The sequence below is a fragment of the Engraulis encrasicolus genome, chromosome 19 (genome assembly GCF_034702125.1).
Source record: "Engraulis encrasicolus isolate BLACKSEA-1 chromosome 19, IST_EnEncr_1.0, whole genome shotgun sequence".
Classification (NCBI taxonomy): Eukaryota; Metazoa; Chordata; class Actinopteri; order Clupeiformes; family Engraulidae; genus Engraulis; species Engraulis encrasicolus.
This window is the reverse complement of record NC_085875.1, coordinates 34,745,391-34,759,132: the sequence shown is the minus strand read 5'-3', so window position 1 is coordinate 34,759,132 and position 13,742 is coordinate 34,745,391. Positions and strand designations below refer to the sequence as shown.

Below are 13,742 nucleotides of genomic sequence, written 5' to 3'. Positions count from 1 at the left end.
TTCTGCTGCAACAATGTGCGCGCAGCCCGATTACATCACATCTGTGTACAAACAGTGAAGTGGTCTGTAACTGTCAGGAGAATTCCTCTTTCCAGTGAAATGTTTGTCTTTTTGTGATTACATTGGTCCTTTAGGCAAGTTTGAAACTTTTAGAAACATTTGAAACAAGCATGGAAATGAGCATTATGTCAGGATGTAATACCATTTTTACAACACAATGTTGAGCTATTTAGAACATGTTACATGATATTTTTTCGAAGAAGAAGAATTATATAGGCCAACATTTTGTATAAAATGCCCATTTTATTTCATGTCTTCTCAGGACATTAAATACTTCAAGTACATGAGAAGATATGTAGTGATGAAGCTGTGTTCATGGTGTCTGCTATGTGAAAAAAGATCAGCGTTATATGACAGCTGTAAATGCCAAAAAGGCAGATGTGTAAGATTATTTTGGGAAAGTTTCATACAGTGTGTACTGCTTTTGTGTTTTGTGTCAAGATTGTAAATTGAATAATTCTATAAATACATGTTGAAAAAAAAACATAACCACACAATATATTAACTGATTCCATCAGGTCTTTTATGGTTTAAACACATTTTCTAAGCACAGTCATCTGTGGCAGGTGAGAGAAAAATAAAGAGTTCTCCTTAGTTAATTCTTTATATAAGCTTAATAAATCTAAGGTGTGAAAGCTTGTTGGAAAGAAGGTGGAGGTGTTTAGATATTCAATAATTATTTATATTGTTTTAATCAGTCTCAATCAAAGAAAAGGCATCTGTCGCATGCTCTACACTCAGATCTAAAAATCGAAACAGCACATCAAGTGTACACTGACTGCATTACACGCTCTCTCAGAAGCCTGCACTGGTGTGCACTTGAGAGAGATATTTTTTCACTAGCTGTTAGAGACTTGCCGAGCCCATCAAAAAGTGGTGGCGGTGACAGTATTATTTTTGTCATATTGGAGTAGGCGACCTTGTCAGTGCTTATCTCCCTAGAAAGACTAATATTGATAGAATGAGGAGCTTTCCCACTGAGCCACTGCCTTATCGTGCTGCGCCAGAGGGGCTTGTGTGCAGGGGGAAGAATGACCTTCTGACCTGCACACACTGATAGGCTGCAACTCCTGTACACAGGAAAGCCACAGGGAGGGGTCATTTGTTCCGGGCCCAGGTAGAGATGGGACCCAAAATTGAGTTTCCATGACATTCAGGGCTCTAAATTAACACACGCCAACACGCCAAACACGGGTGAAAATTCATTTTGGCTAGTAGAAAAAAATACCTACCCGCCAATTTGGCTAGTAGCGCCCGAGTACAGTAACTTATGAATGGTAAACCGCTGCTCTGATGAACGTTATACGGCGAGATTTCCTACATTACCCATGGACACTAGCGTCACGAGGTAGCCTCCCACCGTGGGCTTTCCAGTGTATGGAGCGTCAAACTCAAAAAAAAAAAAAAAAAAAAAAAAAAATCGAGCGTCAAACTCAATGCTGTTGCGCGCGCCAGGATTGAAAACATTTCAGACGACCAGCCTTCTGTCAGCTAAGCTGCGCTCACACTATTCTCACAGGCAGCTCTCCTCCTATGCTCTCGTCGCTTTCGCTACAACCTTTTTAACGTCACTACTGCTATTATTACTATATGAACCTTGCTGTAACAGGCTGCATTTTTAAAGCAGCGAGACCCTGACCGTTTCAATAACAGGACTTACGCAGATTATGCATAGCGCTACTTCTGTTGTGTAGACGTTTTGTGCGAGTGATGAGAATGTGGCGGGGGTTAGAGCAAGGTTCTGTGTGTTGGTGAATGCTAGTAGTAATTGTAAATAGTGACGTTAAAAATGAGTGGTTGTGGAACGAAATAGCGACCAGGGCAGAGGAGGAGAGCCGACTGTCAGAGTAGTGTGACCGTAGCTGTCAGTTCAGTTGTCTTCTGAAATGTTCAGAGTCCTGGCGCAACTAAGTTGGAAAGCCCACGCCATCGAAAAGAAAAAAAAGCAACCAACGACGAAGCTGTGGAAGTAACAAAGGAAGCGAAGATTCCCGAGATATTAGCCTATTTACTTTTAATTAAACTAGGCTTCTTGTCATTTTGTTGCGCATGGTAGAGAAGAGCTCCTCCTCTCTCGCTGTGTGCTTGGTTACTGTAGGCCTATGTTAAAGGTCTGTTTAGTGAGTGGCTTGTGTGATGTGATTCAGCTGCTTTCAGAGGAATTGAACAAAAACTAATCAAATTAATTAGGCCTAAGTAACGAAAGTAAAAAATAAAGTAGAAGGTAAAAAATAATGAAAAAAATATAGCCTATAATATGCTTATTATGTAGGCATATAGTAGCCTATGCAGGCCTATAGTGTATCTGTGTTGTAGAAACAGTTGGACAAAATGACCATTTAATTAGAAAAAAAAACTAGCCTAATGCATAGTTTATTTTGGCGAGATAAAAAAAAAAATGGCTAGTTGAACTTCTGTTTGGCTGGTAAGAAAAAATGTCCACTAGCCAAATTGGCTGGTGGTGGAAAAAGTTAATTTAGAGCCCTGATGACATTGTATGTATTGGATGGGGGGCCCTTTCAGATGACTTTGTCCTGGGCCCAGTAAAAGCTGTCTGCGGCCCTGCCTGTACACATTCTGCAGTTGTGTGCACCGTCAGTGGAAACATACTTGAAGGGAAAAAACATTAAGACTAGGTCTGGCTGCAGTCATTGAAACATACTCGAAGGATTAAACCTTAAAGACCAGATATGATGCAAGCCCTGTACAGAGCTGCAGACGACTGTGACGTCAGCCATCGTGAAAACAACACTTGAAGAAATAAATATTGAGACACAAGTTGAGGTATTTCTTGCTCAAAACAAGATGCTCCCTTCCAAAGGGCGCGTTAAAAAAAAAAAGTCGGTTCAGTGACTAACTCATTTGAGTTGCGTAACTCAGATTGAGCCCTAAATCCCAAGTCAAGTCTCTCCCTTTAGGAGATTTACCACTTACAGTACAGTCCTGAGTTAACATGCCCAGGTAAGGCTAAGTCACTGACTAAATATGCTTTCTGGAATATGGCCCAAGCCTGTGGTGATGGGATGGGGCCAGGGGCAGGATCAGTCCATGGGCTCCAGGCATTGGGAACAGAAGGCCATGGCCGTGCTGTGGAGCTCGATCTGGATGGTGACGCGGCGGAAGCCATGTTTAGACTGGAGCATCTCCGTAGACTCCATCAGGACCTGCTGGGCATTGGCTACATCCTCTGGAACAGGAAACACTATTATGGTTATCCAGGCTTCTGATGGCACGCTAGCGTGTATGGCCGTAGTTCTACCATTACATTACATTACATCATGTTACATTACCATGATTTAAGGTAAATTATGCAAAGATGCAAATGGAGGCTTTACTGCGTTCACAAGAGTGTACAAACATATTGGGCATGATCGTGATGAAGCAGTGCTGCTTTTGCTAGGCAGCGCACATGCGCGCTTTGCCCGTTTGATGCATTGTGGTTCTAACCAGAATGCATCAAACTGGCAAAGTGTGCATGCGCGCTGCCTATAGCAAAAGCAGCACTGCTTCATCCTGAATTGTGCCCACTGTTTCTTGAACCAGAACATCTGTGATCTTCGACATGCTAATCAGATTTACCTACAGTACATTAAAAAAGGCAACATAGTCCAAACTGTACATAAGGTCATAGAGATTAGATTCCTTACCAATAGCCAGGTGAACTGACAGAAGTCGGTGGCTTGGTGTAAGAGCCCAGATGTGAAGGTCGTGCACTGCTTGGACACTGCTCACGGTAAGGAGGGCGTCTTTCACCGAGTCAAAGTCATAGCCTTTTGGTGCACCTATTGCCAACATAAAATGTAATTATGAAGTATACTGTAGGTAGGTGAGGGAGTAATACTGGTTAACAAAGCGAGTCCATTTCTAAAAGTTAGAAAAATTAAAGCCACTCTAGGACAAATGTTATGACTCACAGTAGTACAAAGCAATCCACCTTATTATCCAGCTCACTGACCCTGCCCATTTCAACATTTTTCGTGCTAACACATGATTTCCATGATGTCTGTTGGTTGCTGTCTGGGAGCCCATCTAAATGATTTAGCACCATCAACTGCTACCAAATTAGTCATGGCACCGCACTTGTAACCATATACTGTATAATAAGGTGAATAATGTACATCTAGTAAACTTGTAACTTCTAGTAAAAAGTGTACCTTCCATGAGTATGCTGACGATGTCCCGTAATATGGTGATGGTCGTTGCGAGCACAAACACAGAAAACAGGAATGTGCAAATGGGATCAGCTATTTTGTATTCAGGCTGCGAAAAACAACAGAATATGCAATGAATTGCAAATGGGAAGAAAATCTGAACAATCAACGCATGAAGGGCTGCAAACAGTTTCTGTTTTTTTTTTCCTCAACTTGTTCCTCATCATGCCATTCCAGGACCTAGGGCTGTGCTGGCCATCTGGCGTAGCGGGCATTTCCCGGTGTGCCCTGCACCCTGGTGAGCCCTGCACCCTGGTGGGCCCCTATTTTCAGAAATGTAAAAAATGAAATGTTGTTGTTGTACATTTCTGAAAATAGGGGCCCATGAGGGTGCGGGGCACACCGGTGAATCAGTTCTGCGCCGCTAATTATGAGGGGCACTTTAAGCCAAAAGTGACGGGGCCCTATTTCTCCCCCTGGCCAGCCCTGCCAGGACCCAACAACAGCAGCATGTTGTTATGGTAGTCTTTAACATACCAAGAGAAAAAAAACACCACAGATATGAGTAACTACTGTGACGCACACTGACATTGTTTCCAGCCCTGAAACAGAACTTCTTGGTCCTCACTTGATACGGTGTTGAGGTCAGCCTGCCCGTGACGTCTGATATGCTCGTCAGTACCATAGATATAGAACACTAGATGTTGTGTTGACTACTCTGTCCCCTGTCTATAGGAAAAGATATCTCAGTTTTTATTTCATCTTTGTTTAGGCCCAACACTGCTTGAAGGAACATCAATGCATGAACCATGAAAGAATAAAAGAAAACAAAAAGGATGTTAAGTGTGCGGACCTCTCTCCCTGACTCCACTTTACTTACCCAACAGTTAATGATGAGAGCGGCCAGGAAGACTCCCAGGCTCTGGAGCAGGTCCCCCAGCACATGGATGAACGCTGCCCGGACACTGGCATTGCCATGGTTACCGGTGGCCTGCGAGGAGCAGCTGCCGTGACTGTGGCCGTGTGACAGGCCGCTGTGACTGTGGCCGTGGGAGCTTCCAGACTGGTGGAGGATCAGGGCCATGCTTTTTAGATCAGAGAAGCAGACCAAATGGCTCATCTAATCACATGCAAATCTCAAAAATAAATGAATAAAGAATCACTCATCAGATTTCGTTTTGATTTTTTAATCACCTCACAGACGTTTCGGGCTTGCACCCTTCTTCAGTGTGAAATGGCGATTTCCGACAAAAACAAAAAGAAATCTGATTAGTGCTTCTTTAGTCATTTATTTTTGAGATTTGAGTTCATTCATTGACAAAGTCAAGCACCCACCCATTAGATTACAAGGTGTTGAGCGTGCTTCCTGGTCCTTCATCTAATGACGTGCAATTCATTATGCCCTTGTACTACAGTTCACATGAGTTTTCTTTTTTTCCCAGTCCAACCTGAGTACACGAAAACAGCATTACAACACAAAAATAATTTTGCATTATATTTTTTAATCTAAATTACATGTATCATTAATCATATTATAAAAACACAGAAAATCGCACAAATAAACCTTGAATCTGCAGTTACACATTTTAAAATAACCCTGCTTAGCCTATATTCTCTGCTAAATGTTACATAATGTAAACATTTGAATACCGTCACAACACCAGCACTGACTATGATGAGAGCAAAGAGCGTGATGGCTTACAGTATGTTGACTCCAACTGCACAACCAGAGGTGATGATCATGATGCCTGTGTGGATCTCATAGTCATCGTTGAGGATCCTCTGGATAGCGATGAACACCAAGACTGCTGTCACGGCCCAGATGGAGAGAGCTGACAGCAGGGCACCCAGGATCTCTACAGAGAACGCACGCACGGCAAATGTGGCAAATGTTGGCATCAAAATAGCACATGGGTCATGAGATCACAGAGCGGCCCCAATTTGTAAGGATGGGTGACATAACATCGGAGACCGTGATTAGCAGCACAGGAGCGCCACAAGGAACGGTTCTCTCCCCCGTGCTCTTCACCCTGTATACGACTGACTTCAGCTACAATTCTGGGACATGCCACATGCAGAAGTTTTCAGATGACACTGCAATTGTGGGGTGTATAAGAGACGGTCAGGAAGAGGAGTACAGGGGACTGGTGGATGACTTTGTAGGATGGTGCCAAAACAATCAGCTGCACCTGAACACCACCAAAACCAAGGAAATGGTGATAGATTTCAGGCGCTCCACCCCGCCCTTGGTGCCTGTTTCGATTGGGGGAGAGAATGTGGAGACTGTCTGTACTTACAAGTACTTAGGAGTGCATCTGGACAATAAGCTGGACTGGTCCACAAATTCTGATGCACTTTACAGGAAAGGCCAAAGCAGGCTCTATTTCCTCAGAAGGCTGAGGTCCTTCAATGTCTGCAGCCAACTTCTGCTCATATTCTACCAGTCTGTCATGGCCAGTGTGCTCTTCTACGCTGTGACTTGCTGGGGTGGAAGCATTAGGAGGAGAGATGCTGGACGCCTTGACAGATTGGTGAGGAAGGCGGGGTCAGTGGTGGGCATGGAGCTGCAGTCACTCACCTCAACAGCTGAGAGCAGAACACTGAGCAGACTGGACTCTATTATGGACAATCAGCATCACCCCCTTAACGCCACCTTCACTAACCAACTGAGTCTGTTCAGTCACAGACTCCGTGCTTTCACCTGCAGGACAGACAGGCTAAGGAGGTCCTTTGTCCCTTGGGCCATTCAACTGTTTAACAGTATACAGAACGACACTAAGAAGGACATCATTATTGGGGATTGGACTGCCTGAGATGCCAGAGCTGGCCCAGATCTGGAGCCTCTTGGCATGTGTGTGTGTGTGTCTGTCTGTGTGTTTGTGTGTGTGTGTGTGTGTGTGTGTGTGTGTGTGTGTGTGTGTGTGTGTGTGTGTGTGTGTGTGTGTGTGTGTGTGTGTGTGTGTGTGTGTGTGTGTGTCTGTGTGTCTGTGTGTTTATGTAGCTACTTGACACCTGTATTTCCCCCTGGGGATCAATAAAGTTTCTCTACTCTACTCTACTACTCTAATAACAATAATGTCATCATTTTTTATATTACAATATTCAACATTCTTTGAGACCACATTGATGATGGTGACTATGAACTGTTTGTCAGAAGGTTAACTCAAAAACGTATGAACGGATTTGGATTAAACTTTGTGGAGTTGTTGGAAATGACCAAAGGAACAAGTGATTAAATTCTGGTGGTTATTCGGATCACAAACCGGAACTAGGATTAAAAAAAAAGATCTAGACGCCCCTAGTGACCGCAAATTGAATTGTGGGACAGGGCGAACTCCACAAAAAGAAGGCAGAAAGACTTCAAAATTAAAATAGGGTGTAACATAGTCAAATGTTCTATCAAACAGCTTCCTTGGCGGAGGTCTGCACTCTCCGAGTGCATTTCTAGTTACTTCTGTTTTGTTTCTGTGCAGACAGACCTGAGCGATGCCAGCCAAAGGTCATGGCTTTGGAGGGGGGTCTGGAGGAGATGCAGAGGGAGAAGAGGCTGACCAGGATGCTGGTGAAGTCTGTGAGGAGGTGGGCCGCGTCCGTCATGATGGCCAGGCTGTGGGCTGCATATCCACCTGAGGGAGAGACTCTTTTCACCCATTGATGCCTGATGTTGCGTTGCGCAACATTGGCCCTGGCGCCTGGAGCTGCAATACGCAACATTCCGGCTCATGAGATTTGAGACGACTTTATTAAAAATCTCTGTTTGTTTGAGATGAATGAACACATTCTAATGAAAGATGAGGGTCTTAGCGTTTAAATGCAACTTAGTGCATATTTTTATGTGCTTCAGAAGCTGAGATATTTAGGTTTTTACAGGCTGAGGGCAGCTTTTCTTAAAAAGGGCTCAGACATTCAGCACCCTTTTTTGCAGGTGCCTTAGGTGTCAATGGGTTAAAACACACATACCACATATGGCAGCTGCATTAGAGTTCAGCTGTTATACCCTACAACTGCGTTGCCAGATGTACAATAATTATCATTATCATATTTGTACCATAATTTTATGCTCTGTTCGATCCATGAAGTGAAAAATAAAACACGTGATACATGATAATTTCAGAGTTTTCATTTAGTTGCCTTAGCAAAACCATTTGGTTCATGATAACATCCACCCGAAAGCCCCTAAAAACAATAATTTTTAGGTTTTTGGGACGATGTTTCAACATTTTAAATCTCGCAACAATGCCCTTCACACAGTAGCCTGACAGGCCAGACCATTCATTTTGAATGACTTCTTAATCCACAAATGGTCTGATTACGCTTCTCTGGGGAGGATTTTCAGTTGATTTTCAGACGACCGGTGTTACCGGACAGTAAGTGAATGCACTTTGGAGCATAATAACATATGTCATGAACAACGTCAACTATCAACGATTGGTCAGAACTCATTTCAAACCAGAGCTAAGCTCACACCTCCCACCCAAGTGCTCCAGGGCACCGAGGATCTAGCCCTAAAATGAATTACGAAGTAATTAATGTGGTCTGGTAAAACCAGGCTATTCACATAGCACCTCAGCATTGCAAATGCTCACTTTCAAATGATGTAAAATACAGTTGCTACACTGTGTTAAGACACGTGCAGTGTCAATACAGCGTAAACACGCCATACATCTATGTATGAAAAGATATTACTTCACAATGTCAACATACTGACGTAGAGGGGGCATAGGCCAATTTTGACAGCATGCACTACACTCCAACTCAGTGATATGCTCACTAGAGCAGTCAATAGTATCCATGTCAATACATCCACAGACACTGTGGCGCACAAAGTGCAGGCAGCATGAAGTGCACCACTGCACAGCTTTTGAATCACCAACATTATTTATAATGGCAACAGGAACATGTCATATGTGAGATTAAATAAATAATTGATATGTAGACATAAACATATCATTTTGGCACCCCAGTGGAATAAAACTTAATATGCATATTGATATCAGCCTGCCTGTGGATGTGTCCTAGTCATAAAAAGGTTTTGCAGATTGTCAGTTGTTATTTTGACCCATTACTTCATGCAACACCCTCCAGTTACTTGTTTGCTTGTGTTTCTTGGTGGCTAGTTAATAGAGTTTTGGATTATTGTCGATCTGAAAAATCCAAACACCGGCGCCACAGCTCTAACTTTGTGGCCTAACTTTTGAACCTTTTGGGGAGTATGATGATCACATGCATGCAATTAGAGCTTCAACATTTTGAGTTCTCATTACCTATTTGTGATTGTCGAATAATTTGCAGGGTTTTTAAAATGGAGCCGTAGAATCACTAAAATGTGGTGGTCAAATTCTAGGAATACTGGGAAAATCCTTACTCAATAATCTACTGATACACTCTACATTCCACTGATAGTGTGACGGAAATCTTGCACAGTCCGTCCCCCTTGGGGACGCAAAACCTGTCACCTCGATAAACTGCAACGGTCTGGTAGTAGGAGGCACAGTACGATACCGCTGGACTAAAGGACCAGTCCCCCAGCTCAACAGCATCAACACTGTATGAGGCTTTGGGAGGGACGTTTACTAGCGTTCCACGCAAACTCTGCAAGTTAGCCTCCGCGTTACAATAGCCTACTGTGAAATTCACGTGGCCCTTGGTTACCAAAGTGCTTGTGCTAGACTCGCTGGTCCATAACATGTTGAACTCATCACCAAATTTCACATCATTCGGCTAAAAATATCCTGATGATTTTTACTACCACCACGGACACCAGATATTGTTCATAATAAATCTTAATTCTTATATGAACACAGTCTTGGGTAACACTTTACTTGATGTGTCCCTACATAACACATTCATAGCAGCTGTTGTAAAGTCTGCACGAAGCATTCATGATGGTTCCATGACCCATTCATACCAAACCGTCCATGAACCCAGCGGACGGAAGGACAGCAACTTGTCAAAATAAAAATTAAACAAAGCAGCATAGCGGGTTTTGCTCTGAACCCTCAATGATTACTGATTAGATGATGTATGTAACACACATGGAGTGTCCACCATGTAGCACATGCCACTCCAATTGCACTTTGTCGAACTGTGCCTATACCAAAACTCATCCCTAAACCTAACCTGTCAGTGAACAATGTGTGTCCACCAACCTGCGGTATAACCATGTCGAACAGTGCCAAGACCAAAACCCATTTCTAACCTTAAGCTGTCAGTGAATAATGTGTGTCCACCAACCTAAAACATAGCCTTCATTTGGCATGCCACAGGTCACTAAATCATCTAACCCCAACTGGATTTACACGTACTTTAGTGCCAGGGACAGAGCATTTGAATGAAAGATATTTGCTTGCCCATTCTGTCCCTGGCACTAGAGGAAATCATATACGATTGGTTGCATTCAGGACAGGTTCAGAACAAAAATAGCAATGCTGCTTTGTTGAACTGTCCTTTTGTCTTCCATTTTTATGAAAGGTTTGTTATGAATGTCTTACGAAACCATCATGAATCCTTCATGCAAAGTGAATGTGTTATGCAGCAAAACGTCAAGTAGAATGTAACCAAGTCTTCTTTTCAGTGTTGCATTTCATACAGTAAGTCTAGCCCCATGCAACAGTCCAACCACTCCATCTGTGGGCTCCTGTAATGTTCTGCACCAGGGGTGGGAAACCTTTTTCTTTTGGAGGGCCACTTCCAATTCATCCGAGGGCCGTAAAAGTCCTCCGAGGGCCTAGCCTAGCGAGCCAGACCCGTACAGCAAAAATCTAGATTTCTAGGCTACCGAGGGCCGTATTATGAACCAGGATTTCCCCCTGCACTTTAGGCCTATATTGAAGGCAGCCATCTTTAAAACAGACCCCATCTTTAACATCTAAGATTCCTTTACAAAATATGACATATATGAGGATGCATAACATTGAAATTATATCTGGGGGCTGATGAAATGGCCTCAAGGGTCACAAACAGCCCTCGAGACATAGGTTCCTACCCCTGCTCCAGGACAAGCACAGACAACATTGTCCATGATTGGTGTCATCTGTCTCTGTAGCTGTCAGAATCAGAACATTTTGTGTGTGTCAGGCAGGCAGCCTATCAACTATTCCTACAGGTTTTGAAATGAACAGGATTGAAATCAGAGCCTAAACCTTTGCAGATATCTGTTTACCATTTGTTTTATTATAATAATAAAAAAATGAAATAAGAAATGTCAGTAACACTTTATTTTAGGGACACATCTATTAGCACTAATACATACAATGTTAATGCCTGCATAAGTAACTTGTAATGCATGTACTAAGCAAACACTAAGGCCTACTAGGTCCTTACTAAGGTTAAATAGGTAATAAATCCCTAAAACCATGAACAAGACATTTGCGAATACATGCCTAATAAATGTTTGATTTTGCTTTGTACATGCCTTACAAGTTACTTATACAGGCACATTGTATGTATTAGTACTAATAGATGTATCCCTAAAATAAAGTGTTAAGGTAAGCGTACCCATTAAGCCCATGTACCCTTTAAGCCCACTTTCAACTTTGAGGTCAATTTAAAGAAAGGGAAAAGGTGAATTTTGTTGTTCATCACCCTATCCAATGAAAGGGTTTAGTAACTGACTAAATGTTTTTTATTGCAAACAAATCACATTTTTTATTGTCGAGTTATCCCCGTCCAAGTGAACCCACTCTCAGGACTACTAAAATCAATAAGAAAAAATACATTTCTCTGTTTGGATGAAGAATTTTATTAAGTATATGAAGTAAGAGATGCTGTAATGTTTAATTAGGTTTTATGCATTATTTTTTGAGCAAATCTTACATTTTGGAAGAATATTTTGATCTGAAACCATTTATGCCATGTAGGCTACACTGTTTAAACTCAACTCACACACCTCACCAGGTATTTTGATAGAGAAATAACTATATGAGCTTATTTGGAACACAAGTGGGCTTAAATGGTACCAAAGGTACCATTTAAGCCCATTCAGACTTTTCACTTTTCTCGTAAAAACTCTTCATATTGTACTTTGGAATATTCATCAATTCAGTGATAAACATTGAGAAGAGAGGTAAATCGTACTATTTAAGAAATCATTTCACAAAAAAATTGTGTGAAGATGATTGAAAAATAAAGAAATTTAGATTTTGGTGGGCTTAATGGGTGCGCTTACCTTACCGAAATGTCATATGCAGGCAAATGACTTGACTATTACAACTATGTAGGTAAACCATTATGTTCCTATGACCTTTCCCTCATAAAATGTATCTAATTATAAAGAGTTTGCTTTTGAATGCTGCTTTTCTTTACTTTACCTTCCACACATCTTTCCTAAATCAACTACACAATTACTCAATTAACAGCCAATTTCAAAACGCATCCTCACTACTTACCAATGACTTCTCCAATCATGAACACCAGACAGACAACTGAGGTGACAATGAGTTTCCTCTTGGCCAGCTGTTTCTCTCTGTCCTCGGCCCATGTTGTTGTGTCCTGGTGGCAGTGAAATGGTGTTCTTGTAGGACCGAGTGGCTGCAGTAGTCCGTCTCTGTTCTCTTCCTGCACTCCAGTATGGAGATATTCTTCTCTAAGAGTATAGCAGAGGCATGCAGAATATTGTTCTTTCTGTGAGTTGCTGGTATTAGGGGGCCAAATTGTTTTTATTTTACAACTTTAACTTGAATTTGTTTTCATGAAAAGTGTTATGTGAATAGAAGTATTGCTGGCTAAACGCCTGTAGTGACAACACAAGTTATGCAACTCTTAGGCCCTATATAAAAATGCATAAAAAAATGAAATAATAAAAAAAATAATCCATACCTTAGGCTGTCCAGTGGTATTGCTTTTAAGTTCAACTCCTCCCCAAGTAATGGTCTTGTCAAACTCATTCTTTCTCAGCCAAATCGCCTCATGAAATGCAGGTAGGCTTACCTAGGCTGCCTGGTGAATAGAGTTGAGAAACGTGTCCCAAATTACAGGTGTTTTGATGTAGAACACGTGGACCACCCATTATACGACAGATCCCACCCAATCTCACTGTTTGTTTACACGGTTGGAGCGCAGCCTGTCATATCTACAGGGGTTGGAGTCCCGTTACACCAAAGAAAATGGAATAAGTAGGCTCATTTGGGAAAGATAAGGTCGCCATTTGCGCTGAGTTTGACAAATTCTCCATCGCGATGGGCGTGTGTAAATGGCCCAACTACAGCCGATGCATTTTGATATAACGATTTCTGTTAGCACTATTTTGTTGTTGACACAGGCGTCGAGGAGCCCTCAGTCAGGGGTCAGAGAGTTGATCTCGTCCGAGTACCCACTCACCAGGTAAACGGCCCTTGCGATGTCCATAGTGTTGATGTAGTGACGCGTCTGGTTCAGAAGAGAATGTTTGTGGTGGGCAAGCTCAGGCCCGGGGGCCACATGCGGCCCGTTGAGCCGATACAAGAAAGACAATTTTTAAATCCAAATTCATATGGTCAATCAACATTCTAAAAATGGCTAGCTAAAACAGTTGTCTTGCGCATCTAAGATTAA

The 13,742-nt window shown here is 42.3% G+C and overlaps 1 protein-coding gene across 1 annotated transcript; it reads right to left on the bottom strand.

Moving 5' to 3' along the window:
- Positions 1–2,706: 2,706 nt before the first annotated feature.
- Positions 2,707–13,282, bottom strand: LOC134470138 (proton-coupled zinc antiporter SLC30A2-like). Its single transcript, XM_063224160.1, has 8 exons — positions 13,029–13,282; positions 12,599–12,795; positions 7,691–7,837; positions 5,914–6,067; positions 5,092–5,296; positions 4,215–4,320; positions 3,708–3,842; positions 2,707–3,247 (listed from the first exon to the last, which is right to left on the bottom strand). Exons 1-8 carry the CDS (start codon positions 13,094–13,096, stop codon positions 3,102–3,104), a joined length of 1,158 nt encoding a protein of 385 aa, XP_063080230.1. The 5' UTR covers positions 13,097–13,282; the 3' UTR covers positions 2,707–3,101.
- Positions 13,283–13,742: the final 460 nt, after the last annotated feature.

Bases quoted from the DNA above. Each gene is read 5' to 3' on its own strand.
- LOC134470138 (XM_063224160.1), bottom strand. From the start codon at position 13,096: ATGAGTTTGACAAGACCATTACTTGGGGAGGAGTTGAACTTAAAAGCA. The intron at 12,796-13,028 runs GTATGGATTATT...CTATACTCTTAG, and splicing joins ATACCACTGGACAGCCTAAG to AGAAGAATATCTCCATACTG. The intron at 3,843-4,214 runs GTACACTTTTTA...TGTTGGCAATAG, and splicing joins CGTCAGCATACTCATGGAAG to GTGCACCAAAAGGCTATGAC.